We start from the raw sequence: 14,882 nt of genomic DNA, 5'->3' as shown, positions 1-14,882 counted from the left end.
TGAAAATTAAAATTATGATGTGTTTTCTCACACTTGTTAGGATAGTTAATATAAAAAAGGTAAGAGAGTGTAAAGAATGGTGGTGTATACCCAACCTAGTACTTGGGTGACAAATGCAAGAGAGGTCAATCTGAGGTTCTTAGAGAAGCCCTGTTGTAAACAGAACAAACAAGCAAACAAACAAGAACAGAGGGGAAAAGGAGAAGAGAGGACAGAGAGGGAGGGAAAGGTTAGAAAAGAGGAGAAAATAAGTTCTGGAGAGATTAGAGAGAAAGGGGAACCATGGTAATAGTTTTGGGATATAAATTAGTGAAAACATTTAAAAATACAGCTACCAAACAATATCCAATCTCATTTATTAGTAAATATTCAAATGAAATGAAATCAGTATCTCGGATCACACTAACTAATCTATAGCAACAATCTAAGTGTCCCTTAACCGATGACTAAACACACACACATGCACGTGGGTGTACACACACACACACACACACACACACACACACACACGACAGTAAATCCATAAAAAGGAAAGTTAAAGGAGACATGAAGTTGGGAGCAGAATCTCTTAGGGGAATCAGGGAGAGAGGGTAGGGGGATGGAGATGAGACATGGGGGACAGATACAATCACTATATTATATAGATTTATATGAAACTGTCAAAGAATTTTTCAAAGAAAAGAAATCTTGCCATTTCTGGCATCATGGATAAATCTGTAGTGTATTATTCTATGTGAAATGAGCCAGCAAGAGAAAAACAAATACTGTAATGTGCTTACTTAAGAGACAGAATCTAAAAACTTCAACTTCATATAAGCATGTGCCTAGGGTTAGAAAGCAGGAGAAATGCAGAGGCACTGTCAATTGGTACCAACATTCAGCTGTGAGATGAAATGAGTTCTGTATCTAATATACAGACATAATGTAGTAATGCTTGATTGTTTGCTTGATACTTCTAAGACAGTACATGCTTTCAACAAATTCACACACATTCACACACATACATGTGAACCATGTGGCAAAGAATATGTCCACTCACTTAACTGTGGTAATCATTACACACTATGTATGCATAGTACACAAATTATAGAAAGTGTACAACTTATAGATTCCCACTCTGGGTTTTGGCAGTAAGATCCAAGGCCCAGCACTAAGGAAGCACCCTACCACTGAGTTATGGCCACAACCATCATTTATCAGAAAATTATACCTCAGTAAAGCACCTAAGTGCATTTCTCTTAACACTGACTATCACTAAAAGAGTAAGAGAGGTGCACAGAGAAATGTAAATGAGAAACTGACATATAAACACTGATTTTTCAGAAACGACAGGTCTGTTACTAGTTTGGAAACAACTTACATATCATACTTTGGACTACTGTAAAAATAAAACAAATAATAAGTATAGCATAAATTAAAATATTAATAAAAGAGGAAATCAGATTTATTATATATAAAAACTCTTGGTGGTATTCTATGAATATTCTAATATTCTGTGAATCTAATGCTATTAAAAAAGTCTATGAAAAATAAAAATGGAGATTTTTGTGGTATAAAAAGCCAAGTAGAGTTATATACTAAAGTCCATTTTAGTTCTTAGATTTAAGAATTTAAATATGGCCAGTGTGAGAATATTTCCCATAGGATACAAATCCTTCCTATTTGTATATTTACTACTTTGAAGGTTATTTCTCTAATGTGTTGCTGTGTTTTCTAATTATTTGTATTACTACATTCTAATCTTACTTCCAGGAATTAAATTAGTACCCTGTGTTTTCTCCTAGAATCATTATACTCTCCATTTAAGACAATATAAGAAATGGACTTGTGTACTTATACTTTGCATTTTGTTTTCAGAGAAATATCACTTAATATATACTAAATGGCAATCCTAGAACTTATTATAATTTTTTCAAAAGTTCAACTACCAAAAACTGTAATGATGATTTACAGACATTTATCATGCGCTTACTTATTGTACTCACTTTTACTTTATACATGTAATTAGAAAAGCATAAGCACAAATTATATTTACAAAATAATTTAAAATTATTTTATTTAGAAAAATCTCAGATTTAATTCTTCAACAAGTAATTTAACCACAACATTTGAGCAAAAATTTCATCAGAAGTCAATATTCAAATTTTGTTTTTATACCACATAATCTACTTATATCAAATCTTGACTATATTTTTCTATAAAACTGTAATAAGTAAACCACACAAACACAAAGGCCTGTTTAATAGAAGCTTTGAGCAGAGAATCAGCTTTAAGGTAGAGGCCTACTAAAGATTTGGCCTAATTGTCTAACTATGTGCTTACCACCAGCTAGGGTAAGCACTAGGACTGCCTAGTTTGGAGCATAATAATTCTACAACTATTTAAATCTATACCATTATATTTCTATAAACCAGTACTGCTAAAATCGTTCTAATACACAGAGACTTTATATGTAATTTTGCTTAAAACGGGAGAGAAATCTTTCAAAATCACTGTAATATTGCTGATGATGTTAATATATGTGACTCTCTTGTTTGTATGGCATAATTAATTTCTCTTCACAGCAGTAGGTAGTACTAACACAATCATTTTTCTTTCATTGTTCACTAATAAGACAGTAATTCCCATGAGAATCTTACTGAGAACATAGGCTTTAAATATAATAAGTCAAAGGATGTTTCACTTTATTTAGAATAATTCTCATGTATGTTTTATCTACATGACCACTAACACCAAAATGTTTTCTTTTCTATGGGTATTAAATTGCTAGAAATGTGTAAATAGGAGAAACAAATTTAGGCAGGCAGATATTAGGTGCACCTCTCTAGAAATAAACAGAAAAATTAACAGAATACTACCCTTTATCCAAAACCTGTTAACCTTTCATTAGAAACCCTTTAAAGGTGCTATTTTTAAGTCTGTAACGTCTGGAAATTAGAAACATTAACTGCAGCCTTGGTTTGAATTCCAATGCACTTTAATGTGAACTCACATGCTCTGCTTCAAATATCAGTTGTTCCAAAAACTCTGACAGTAAAACACTTTCATATATTAACTACCACAATTTATATGCTATGATTCTTAGCAATACTCTTTGAATAATATCTTACTGTCGTATAGATTGGCTGGTCAACTGCAATTGGCAATTAATTATCTTTTGAGATATCAGATAATCTACCACTCTTAAATAGTACCACTTGCCAATCTGCACTGAAATTAGAAAAAAGTCTCAATGTCTCATTTATAAATTATATCTTCATGGAAGCCCAGATGAAGCATGTAGGGGCATACTACCTTTCATGGTGTCCTAAATCCAAAAGAATTTCATCTGCATGTCTTTGGAGTTCATTTCCTTCTAAATGCTTTAATTTCTTCAGTTCGCTTTGTAGAAAAAACCAGAGCTCTTTAGCTCCATTTTCAATCCTCCTTCTTAAGATTTCATGATCCTTCCCCAGACCTGCAAAGAATAGAAAGCATAAGTGTTTCTAACATTTTGGTAAGAAGAGTTTTCAATTATCTGTTCTAAAGTCAACATATTAAGATGGAAAAGAATGTGTATAATCACATACCATTTCTAGCTTGTTTCTTGTAATTTTCAATCTGTTCTTTGGCCTTAACAAGCTGTTCTTCTAAAACACGGACTCTTCCTGTAGCTGTCCCCTGGTCAATGGGGCCTTCTGGTATTCTGTATTCAGAGAGGAAGATATGAATATTTATACTGTACAACAAAACATATGTATACTTTGCTAAACCATATTTATTAGTGTCTCTAAAGGTTATTAAGCATACCCCAAAAGAGTTACAAACTGACTTTCCAACTGTAGAGGATTCATCATAAGGACTGGCATGAGAAAGAACAAGACCAGAAATGAATTGTCTAATTGATATTTAAGTTCTCCTGGGAGTTAAGAAATCTTTAGAGCCATATTCTAAAAACTTTCTCCTTATTTGGGGTGTCACCTTTGGTGGTAAAATGGTCAATTTCATAGTGGTGCTAAAAATATCAAAAATGTAGAAGAAGGTGAAGTGACTTAAAGGGAGTAAGCATGTAACTGAAAGGGTCTCTGCAGAGTCGTCAAATAGCAAAGACAAAGCAATTCTATATTAATCTCAGAATAAGGTTATATGACTGTTTCAATTGGTGAATCCATAGCTAGCAATGGTTTTATAGGGGAGGGGAAGATAAGAGGGGAAGAAAAATACATTTTTAAAAATTGATATTGTCTTTTTCTATTTGTCTGAAACAAACAAATCATTCAGTAATACAAATTGTTGGAAAAAATATAGGAACTCTAGGAGCCTTTGCTTCTATCATCAACCTATCTGTGCTACTTCTTTCCAGACCTGGCTCACTTCTAGCATCCTTGCTTTTAGATGACTTTCATCAGTACTTTATACTCCATTTTGTTATAAATATATAAATAATGCTTCGGGTAGGCTAGACAGAGATGTTCCAAAAATATTTGCATCTTAATTTCTGGGATTTATAAGTATTACTTTATATTGGGGGGGGGCAACTTGGAATATGTGATTAAGGATCCTGAGCCTGGGAGGCTGCCTAGTGTGATGTAGGTGGGTGGTAAATGTGATCATGAGAATCCACAGGAAAGAGAGAAATGGGGAGACTTTGTTACAGAATAGAGAAGGGTACATGGGTGCTCACTTTTAAGATGCAGGAAAGACCTACAAGTGAGAAATGCATCTTTTTTGGAAACTGCAAAAGGAAACAGAGCTTTGACTCCTGGAGCTTCCCTATTAAATACTGCCTCTAGACACCTTGGATCTAGCTCAGAGAAAATCATTTCTGACTTCTAGCTTCCAAAACAATCACAGGTAAGAAAAAAAAAAGCCTGTTGTTTAAAGATAGCAACGTGCTCCCAGAGGAAATACACACAGAGAGAAACATATTCTTATGCAAAATTGTAAATATTAAATAATGGGTTGATTCTTCTTCAAAAGTTTAATTATTAAAAAAAATTTTCTCTATTCTTAACACCACTGACTGTTGCAGGAACTTGGTTTCTAAGTTATATGTGGTGGAACCTAAACCAAGACAATAATACAATCCTTTGGTACTAATGTGGTTAGATAGATATTTTGCTTTTTAATAAGAAGCAGCTTTTTAAACATATTACAGAACTGATGAAGCCAAATTAACTATTAATTACCTCTACTGCACTTCAGAATGTGTTTAGTGTTGTAATTATTGTTTTACATATAGTATAATTATATTTAGTACTAAAAACATGAAACTGTATGTATTAACATCAAATAGAAGCATTAAAATGATCATCTTCCATACATGTATCTTGACTAATATATGAGTATTTAAATATGCATATGCATAAACAAGGCATTACTGATATGTAATTTTTAATAGCTGACACTCTTCTTTCAAAATTAGATGGATCGTTTCTTGGAAATCATGTAAAATGAAAAGAACAAAATCCTTTTACATCTTGGGATCTATTGTGGAGGCACTGTGCCATTGACAGTGACTTCTCGACCAAAACATAACAAAGATTAAAAAAAAAATTCAAACAACAGAAAGATTATCTCCAGGCTCTCCTTATCTCATTTCTTCCTATACTGCTGGATAATATCAGGGACAAAATAGACATAAAAAAATAACATGCACTCTTTTCAGCAGATTTTCATCAAGTACTAAATCCAATCTAATTCTAATAAATTGGAATGGAAGTAGTGATTTATATTACATTATTACATATAATTATATAATCCAACTGTGAATACACGATAAAGAAAAAGAAAAAAGAAAGCAAAAGGACTATTGTTCCAAAACACTATCTAGAAACGTCTATCTGTATGAGAAATCCCTTTTATTTAAGCTTGAGAATGGAATGTTCTCCTATCACATTCACTATACAAAAGATACATAGGACTTCTACTTCCTACCATGAAAACATTACAAGAAACCAAATTTACTATCCTGTATGAAATTAAACAAAACCAAAACTGTATGTGTACACACATATACAAAAAATGTATCATGATATATGTCTTATAATATATGGTATATTACACACACACACACACATACACACATATTGCATACGTGCATGCACACACACACACACATGAGCTCATACACTATAACAAACAATAAAAGGCACTAGTTTCCAGAGATGAAAAATATGAGGAGAGCCCTGCAACTGCCCCAACTTACATCGAAAAAGAATTTCCACACCAGAATGCAGAGAAGGGGACAGGCTGGTGGACCCTGGTGTGTTCCCTAAGATGAAGAAATGGAACTAGAGTATAAAACTAAGACACACAGAGTTCAAATGGCAGATAGAATTCATAGAGAGCTGAACACAAAGACACCCAGAGACCTGCAGAAGCAATACTTGAGAATCAACGTAGTACCAATAACACATGGAAGAAAGTGCTGAATAGGGAAATTACTTGAGACTAGGAAGGAAATTCCTCAGAAAGATCAATGGAAGTGCCTGACATTCCCAGTTATATGGGCCATGAAAGATAAAGCTCAGAAGGATTTGGGATACAGAGTGGGGAAAGTAGCTTGAGACTAAGTTATTTTTATAGGCAATATCAAAATATCCAACTATTTTCAAGTAACTAAATCCCAGGAGAAAGCTTAAGAATATTTGAACTGATCCTGGCAGCCTGAAGTCTGTAATCCCACTACAAGGGAGGTTGAGACAAGAGAACTTCAAATTAAAGGGCAGCCAGGTCTATTCAGAGTAACCCTTCACCTCAAAAATGAATGAATGAATAAATGAACAGACAAATGAATGAATGAATAAATGAATGAGTAGAGGGTTGAGTCTACTTAAGTGGTAAAACACTGACAGCACATATAAGATCCTCAGTTCAGTCCCCAGTACCATAAAAAGGAGGAGAGAAAACTGGAAAAAAAAAATTCTTGTAAGACAACCCATAAAGAAAAAATGAGAAAAACCAGTGAATTAAAACATACTTAGCATATAAATAGCAGTCACTTGAGGCTGGAAGCCTATGTGAGTAGCATTTTTCAGGCTCAAGTTTGAGTCCCATAACTGAAACACACACACACACACACACACACACACACACACACACACACACACATCAAACATATAAAAGAAAACTTTAAAGGAACAATATAGGGACCAGAGCAATGGCTCAGTGGTTAAGAGCATTACAGCTCTTGCAGAGGACATAGGTTTGGTTCCCAGCACTCATGTGGCAGTTCACAACAGTACACACTTCCAAGTCCAGAGGATCTAACACCCTCTTCTAATCTCCAAAGCCACCAGGCACATATATGATACACAGACATACATACAAACAAAATACTCACTAAAGAGACAGTATTAAAAACATATTTAAAAATACAACAAAGACCATAGTTGAATTTACAGGGATGAGAACAGTCAAAGAGAAAAACAATGACTAGAATTTATTGAAGATTATCTGTTCCTTATAACTTAAGGAACAAAAACTAGGGCAAATGAAATCCTAATTAGAAATAGAGAATTAACAAAAATCAGAGAAGAAATCAATAAAATAAAAATTGTAAAAAAAAATCAATAGTGAAAAAATCCATGACTCTAAGAGAGAAATGGTTCATCAGAAAAATCAATATATGGATAATTTTTTCTCAAAAGGGCCCCAGTGTAAATACTTTCAATTTTCCAAGGCTACACATGAAGACAAGGCTATATACAGGTACATATCTAACATTTAAACAATAAAATATAAAATATAAAATTGTTCCTAGTTTGTGGCTTATCAAAAAGATATGGCTGGTAGAAATGGAGTCTGAGGGTTTTGATTGACCACACCTACTCTGGATAGACTAATCAAGAAACAGGGAAACTCTCAATTCAATTCAATGTATAAAGCCAATATTGCCCCAATATCAAGAGCATGGAAAGATATTACAAGAAAAGTACCAAAATCCCTCAAGAACAGGCATTATTACAAATTTTTTTAGCAAATGAAATGTATATATAAGAATAGTAAATCACAATCAAACTGGTTTTATCTTTGAAATGAAAGATTGGCTTACTTTTAAAATTAATCAAATTGTTTTAAGAAAACTTTGCAAAACATTTGATGCCATCACAACAGAGTAAGGAACTGAGGCAATAGCAGCATCCTTTCCTTATGAAACGTATCAGTAAACTAGGACAGTGTAAGGATGTTCTCTACTTGGCAATATTCATCCATGAAAATTCTATTGCTAAATATACAGATTCATTCCCCAAGACTGGAAAAAAAGTACTTCTCTCAATTTTCCATTCAATACAACAAGTAAACAGAAGGGGAAGACACAAAGTCATGCTACTTACAGGTAACATGAGAATCTGTGCTGGCAAACACAGAAGTGGGTGCTCACAGTCAGCTATTGGATGGATCACAGGGCCCCCAATGGAGGAGCTAGAGAAAGTATCCAAGGAGCTGAAGGGAACTGCAATCCTATAGGTGGAACAACAATATGAACTAACCAGTACCCCGGAGCTCGTGTCTCTAGCTGCATATGTATTAGAAGGTGACCTAGTCGGCCATCATTGGAAAGAGAGGCCCCTTGGTCTTGCAAACTTTATATGCCTCAGTACAGGGGACCGCCAGGGCCAAGAAGTGGGAGTGGGTGGGTAGGGGGGGTGGTGGGGGAGGATATGGGGGACTTTTGGGATAGCATTGGAAATGTAAATGAAGAAAATACCTAATTTAAAAAAACCAAAAAAAAAAATAAATAAAAGAAATGTAATTTTTGCTCCATTGCAAATTTTTTAAAGAATAATGACGACAACATGATAAACTGTGCTTGAGAAGTAACATATTTGGAATAAAATATTGAAAGGAGACTCAGAAATCTTGAAAGACAGAGTATCTTTGAATATGTGGCCAAAATAATTCCTGCACCTCCAAATATAGGCCTCCTGCAGCACAACTTGTAAGTCATCTGCATAACACAAGCTCACAGCATGAGTAAGGATTTAATAATATTTTCCAAAATTCTCATAACCAAATCAAGAAACATATTCCTAAAAAGGGAACTTTCGTTCATTAGAGAACACTGATCTTGCAGACATGCTTTAAGATAGAGGTAAAGAGCCATGATGAACAGTGCAAATGGGGAAAGAAGGTTTGGAACACAGGGATGCTGGTGAGTTTGGGATAATTCCTCTCTCCTCACCTCCTGCAGTGCATTACATTATCTGGACTGTTCCTAGAGTGGATGCCATATCCTAACACCATTTTCTTTTTTCTTTTTTTTTTTAATTTAATTTTACTTTTTATTACAATTTTTATTAGATATTTTCTTCATTTACATTTCAAATGCTATCCCCAAAGTCCCCTATACCCTCCCCCCGCCCTGCTCCCCAACCCACCCACTCCAACTTCTTGGCCCTGGCATTCCCCTGTACTAGGGCATAAAGTTTGCTAGACCAAGGGGCCTCTCTTTCCAATGATGGCCAGCTAGGCCATCTTCTGCTACATATGCAGCTAGAGACACGAGCTCTGGGGGGTACTGGTTAGTTCATATTGTTGTTCCACCTATAGGATTGCAGACCCCTTCAGCTCCTTGGGTACTTTCTCTAGCTCCTCCATTGGGGGCCCTGTGATCCATCCAATAGCTGACTGTGAGCATCCACTTCTGTGTTTGCTAGGCCCAGGCTTAGCCTCACAAGAGACAGCTTTATCAGGGTCCTGGCAGGAAATCTTGCTTGCATATGCAATAGTGTCTGCATTTGGTTGCTGATTATGGAATGGAACCCCGAGTGGGGCAGTCTCTGGATGGTCTTTCCTTCCATCTCAGCTCCAAACTTTGTCTCTATAACTCCTTCCATGGGTATTTTGTTCCCTATTCTAAGGAGGAGGAATGAAGTATCCACACTTTGGTCTTCCTTCTTCTTGAGTTTCATGCGTTTTGCAAATTGTATCTTGGGTATTCTAAGTTTCTGGGCTAATATCCACTTATCAGTGAGTGCATATCATGTGTGTTCTTTTGTGGTTGGGTCACCTCACTCAGGATGATATCCTCCAGATCCATCCATTGGCCTAAGAATTTCATGAATTGTTTTTAATAGCTGAGTAGTACTCTTTTATGTAAATGTTCCACATTTTCTGTATCCATTCCTCTGTTGAGGGGCATCTGGGTTCTTTCCAGCTTCTGGCTATTATAAATAAGGCTGCTATGAACATAGTGGAGCATGTGTCCTTATTACAAGTTGGAACATCTTCTGGGTACATGCCCAGGAAAGGTATTGCTGGATCTTCTTGTAGTACTGTGTGCAGTTTTCTCAGGAACTGCCAGACTGATTTCCAGAGTGGTTGTACAAGCTTGCAATCCCACTAGCAATGGAGGAGTGTTCCTTTTTTCTACATCCTTGCCAGCATCTGCTGTCACCTGAAGTTTTGATCTTAGCCATTCTGACTGGTGTGAGGTAGAATCTCAGGGTTGTTTTGAATTGCATTTCCCTGATGATTAAGGATGTTGGACATTTTTTCAGGTGCTTCTCCGCCATTCAATATTCCTCAGTTGAGAATTCTTTGTTTAGCTCTGTACCCATTTTTAATGGGAATATTTAAATTTCTGAAGTCTAGCTTTTGAGTTCTTTGTATATATTGGATATTACTCCCCTATCAGATTTAGGATTGGTAAAAATCCTTTCCCAATCTGTTGGTGGCCTTTTTGTCTTATTGACAGTGTCATTTCCCTTACAGAAGCTTTGCAATTTTATGAGTTCTCATTTGTTGATTCTTGATCTTACAGCACAAGCCATTGTTGTTCTGGTCAAGAATTTTTCCCCTGTGCCCATTATCTTCAAGGCTTTTCTCCACTTTCTTCTCTATAAATTTCAGTGTTTCTGGTTTTATGTGGAGTTCTTTGATCCACTTAGACTCGAGCTTTGTACAAGAAGATAAGAATGGATCAATTCTCATTCTTCTACATGATAATGCCAGTTGTGCCAGCACCATTTGTTGAAAATGCTGTCTTTTTTCCACTGGATGGTTTTAGCTCCCTTGTCAAAGATCAAGTGACCATAGGTGTGTGGGTTCATTTCTGGGTCTTCAATTCTATTCCATTGATCTATCTGTCTGTTGCTGTACCAGTACCATGCAGTTTTTATCACAACTGCTCTGTAGTACAGCTTGAGGTCAGGCATGGTGATTCCACCAGAGAGAGGTTCTTTTATTGTTGAGAAGAGTTTTTGCTATCCTAGGTTTTTTGTTACTCCAGATAAATTTGCAAATTGCCCTTTCTAACTCAGTGAAGAACTGAGTTGGAATTTTGATGGGGACTGCATTGAATCTGTAGATTGCTTTCAGCAGGACAGCCATACCATTTTCTTTTACTACTGCTTTAGCATTGATAACTGAATCTTTTTGCTTTCTTGTTGTTTGTAAGGTTGGAAACTGGGCTCAGACAAAACAAGTTTTATGTTCAAAAGCTTATCTCAAAACCACTAAGACATTTATAAATTTGTCTTCATCATTTGACTATGGAAACAAAACATTATTTTCTCCACAAGAGAATAAACGAGGCTAGGGAGAAGATAGAAAAAAAATGATCACAGTGTGGAGGGAGATTGGGAGAATAGTTTACTGGTAACTAGCTTGCCTCGTATGGATGAGGACCTGAATTCAATCAAACTGCCCCACACACCATCATCATCACCAGCACCACCACCACCACACCACCACAACCACAACCACCACCACCACAACAAAACTAACCAAAGCTAAATAAATTAGTCCAGATTTAAGCAAATACATTTATATATTCTTTTATCACAAATCAAAAATATATATAAATGTATATACACAGATGTACATAAAAACTTCAACGTGTACATTTATACAGATCTCAATGACTAGAGTCCTTTTAACGTAAAGTCAGAGCACATTAGCCCAGCTGAATACTTATCACAACAAACTGCCTAACTTTCAAAGCAAATACTTGAAACATTTCCTTAATTCACTTTCTCCAGTGTTAAAAAAATATAGTAAGAACAGCTACTATAATGTATAGCACTCCACTTATATTCTGTCTTCTTTCACCAAGTCACATCAATAGGGTTATTATTAATCATCTATCTAACCCAGAGGTCTTCTAAATGTTTCCTTCTAGGAGTTATTAAAAAAAAAAAAAAAAAAAGAGGTGGCTGAATGGGTCTCAAAGCTTGCAGTAGAGTATAAATTACCAGATTCCAAAATGAAACAGACAAAAGCTGTTTATAGGGAAGAATGGCAGTCCTCAACTACAAGCCCACGGTCAGAGCCCTGCTGGAGAGCTGAGCTGCTTCTGGAGGACCTTTAGTTCACAAAGTCCATCTTCTGTGTGCAGTTGTTACTTTTTCCCTTTCCAACTAAAGTTGAAATTCAAAAAGCCCTTGATAATAAAAGACAACTTCACAACTCACATATTTATTCTCCCAGAAAAGAAAACTCCCCTTATTTAGTAAGGGGAAAGTAAATTGTGGGCCATTCTTTAATCCAGAAGTTATTTATTTCACAGACAAATAGTCACATATTCCTGAACTACTTTCCAGCAAAGGAGCAACTACAGCTCACAACCATAGTGAAAGCCCTGACAGATAGACAGTCAGACAGAGAAGACAGACACAGAAATACTAATACATGTCCACAGAGATTTGGGCTTGTTTTAAAAATGAAGCTGGAGTGCGCATATACACACACACATACATACACACACACACATACACAGAGAGAGAGAGAGAGAGAGAGAGAGACAGAGAGACAGAGAGACAGAGAGACAGAGAGACAGAGAGAGAAATACAGAGAGAGAGATGCATGCGCGCGCGTGTACAAAAACAAAAAAATTACAGAAAAGCCTTTGTAATTAATGCCTTGGTTATAGCAAATGGAAACATCCCAAAGAGGTAGGCTGTAAGATCTAGATGCAATCAATGTCCCTTTGCTTATTGCTAGTTTTAAAAACTGTTATCATGCAATACGCTTATACCTTTGTAGTTACGACCAGCTCACACAAAGATTTGATACAAATAATCTGTATTTTGCCTGAACCACTGATCTTATCAGTAAAACCTGAGGCTGCTGGATTATATAAAATACACTGGCACACACAAACCTGTTTTAATGCACAAACTTCTCTAGGTTTTATGCAGAATTTTTTAGGGGACAGCACAACCACTTCCCAGATAAGATATTAGAGATGAGGTAGTAGTCATAAAGCATTCGAGCTGCAAGCTTAGTACCTCAGAGGTCAAGACCAAGGAAGATCCTCTTCAGCTTCTCCACCTGCTGCCACATTACAATTGTAATAACACCACTTAACTTTAGGCAGCTTAATCTCTCTTCCCTCAGCACTATCAGGCAAGTTTGCCAATATTAAGTTACTAAAAAAAAAAAAAAAAAAACCCTTGTGAGGTGAGCATTTTCACGTAAAAGTTATCTGTTACAAAAAGGTTGGTTTTCCTTGCGTGTTGTTGCTGTGTGGCTGAAGGATAACACACATTTTTAGCATTTCCCATAGTTTGGTAAACTTTGGAGTAGAAGAGAAAGAAGGGATTCCCCCCCCCCCACTGGTCCTAATCCTTCAGATGCACATATAAAAACAATTATATATGCTAAGTCAAGATACTTCAACTTCAGCAAACATCTACACTCTTCCCATTTCCTGTGGATTTGTCTGTATCCTGTATTACAAATGTACTGGGTATGTTAAAGCTAAAAATATACTTGTTGCAAAGACATGTCCAATCCAAAAGACTTAGAAGCAACGTTATTCATACTCTGTGTGCATGTACATGTGTGCATTTGTGAAGGCTAGAGGTGAACACAGCATAGTTCTTCACTTGCTTCCTCACTCACTCACTAGGCATACATAATGTCATTGATAGTGAGGTACTCAAGAAGGGCAGCAAAATATGAGCCACCCTAAAAAAGGATGAAGAGTTTGTATGTGATAGAGAGAAAAACATTTAAAATGAAAGAACAAAACAAAACAAAAAGTTAGCAGTTTGAAAGGCTATGATATTCACACCCCCATGAACACACTACTTTCTACTATTACCTGTATAGCAAGTGGAGGGACAGGGAGTAAAGACTCACAAGACTGAGGTTTCTGACATGGCTACAAAATAAAGATTTGCACTAGGTCATATTTCTGGCCTAACTTTTTTTTAATCTTGTAAGAGTCATGGCATGTTTCTTAATAAACAAAAGTTCATTTCATAAGAACTTGCCTAAATATAAATACTTAATTTAGAAATATCTAATTTTGACAACTGATATTAATTTCATTAATAAGGTTTCATAAGGCCATAATTTATGTGTCAGTCTAAGACTATTTTAAAGATGCATAATATTTCAAGGAATGCAAAGAAAAACAAAACAAATAAAAACCCTAACAGATCTTTGTCTAATAATCCATTGACAATTGCCTCAGACTTTACATGTAAACACAGGACAATGAACAAGTATGATTTTTAACTGATCTAAAACATTCTTACTGATCATACTTAAAACTTTGATTTTTTTCTTTACTTTTAGAACTCTTGAAGGTTTGTGTAAAATGATAGTTTTTCCATAGAAAGCCTGCCTTGAAATAAGACTTTATTATTTCCAAAATCAGTCACACTTCTTCCTACAAGTTTCCCTTAGCATCAAGCACATATAATCAGCAACAATACACAAGCTAATGGAACGATTCCCCTTGTTCAGCAGTCTTATCACGATAGATGTGCTACAGGATTGCTTGAAAAGCATTTTATCATTCTTAACAGTGGTGTATCATTTTCACAAATGCAAATAAAATCTCTTTTCAATTTGTCATCTTACTAAAGAAATCACCATTTGCTGTTTATTTCTTAATACCTCAGAGCAAATATATTCTTTTTCTTTCACATCCTAAAAATAATCTC

At 35.5% G+C, this 14,882-nt stretch overlaps 1 protein-coding gene across 7 annotated transcripts in view; it reads right to left on the bottom strand.

The window, feature by feature from the left end:
* The window catches only part of Fut8 (fucosyltransferase 8), a 238,569-nt gene that overhangs the window by 107,345 nt on the left and 116,342 nt on the right, over positions 1-14,882 (bottom strand). For 5 of the 7 annotated variants that reach the window (NR_045554.1, XM_011244145.3, NM_001252614.1 and 2 more), the window contains 2 exons: positions 3,570-3,685; positions 3,295-3,457 (listed from right to left, as the gene is read on the bottom strand). Coding sequence is in view for 4 of the 7 variants with exons in the window: in XM_011244145.3 (XP_011242447.1) it covers positions 3,295-3,457; positions 3,570-3,685 (279 nt within the window). In the remaining 3 variants the exon portion in view is untranslated. Of the gene's footprint in view, positions 1-3,294; positions 3,458-3,569; positions 3,686-13,214; positions 13,356-14,882 lie in introns of all 7 variants that reach the window. The other 2 variants (XM_030246822.1, XM_030246821.1) reach the window with 1 other exon arrangement.

This window comes from Mus musculus, chromosome 12 (genome assembly GCF_000001635.26).
Source record: "Mus musculus strain C57BL/6J chromosome 12, GRCm38.p6 C57BL/6J".
In the NCBI taxonomy this organism is placed as follows: Eukaryota; Metazoa; Chordata; class Mammalia; order Rodentia; family Muridae; genus Mus; species Mus musculus.
Note: the sequence above shows the minus strand (reverse complement) of the source record. Positions and strands in the feature narration are given on the sequence as shown.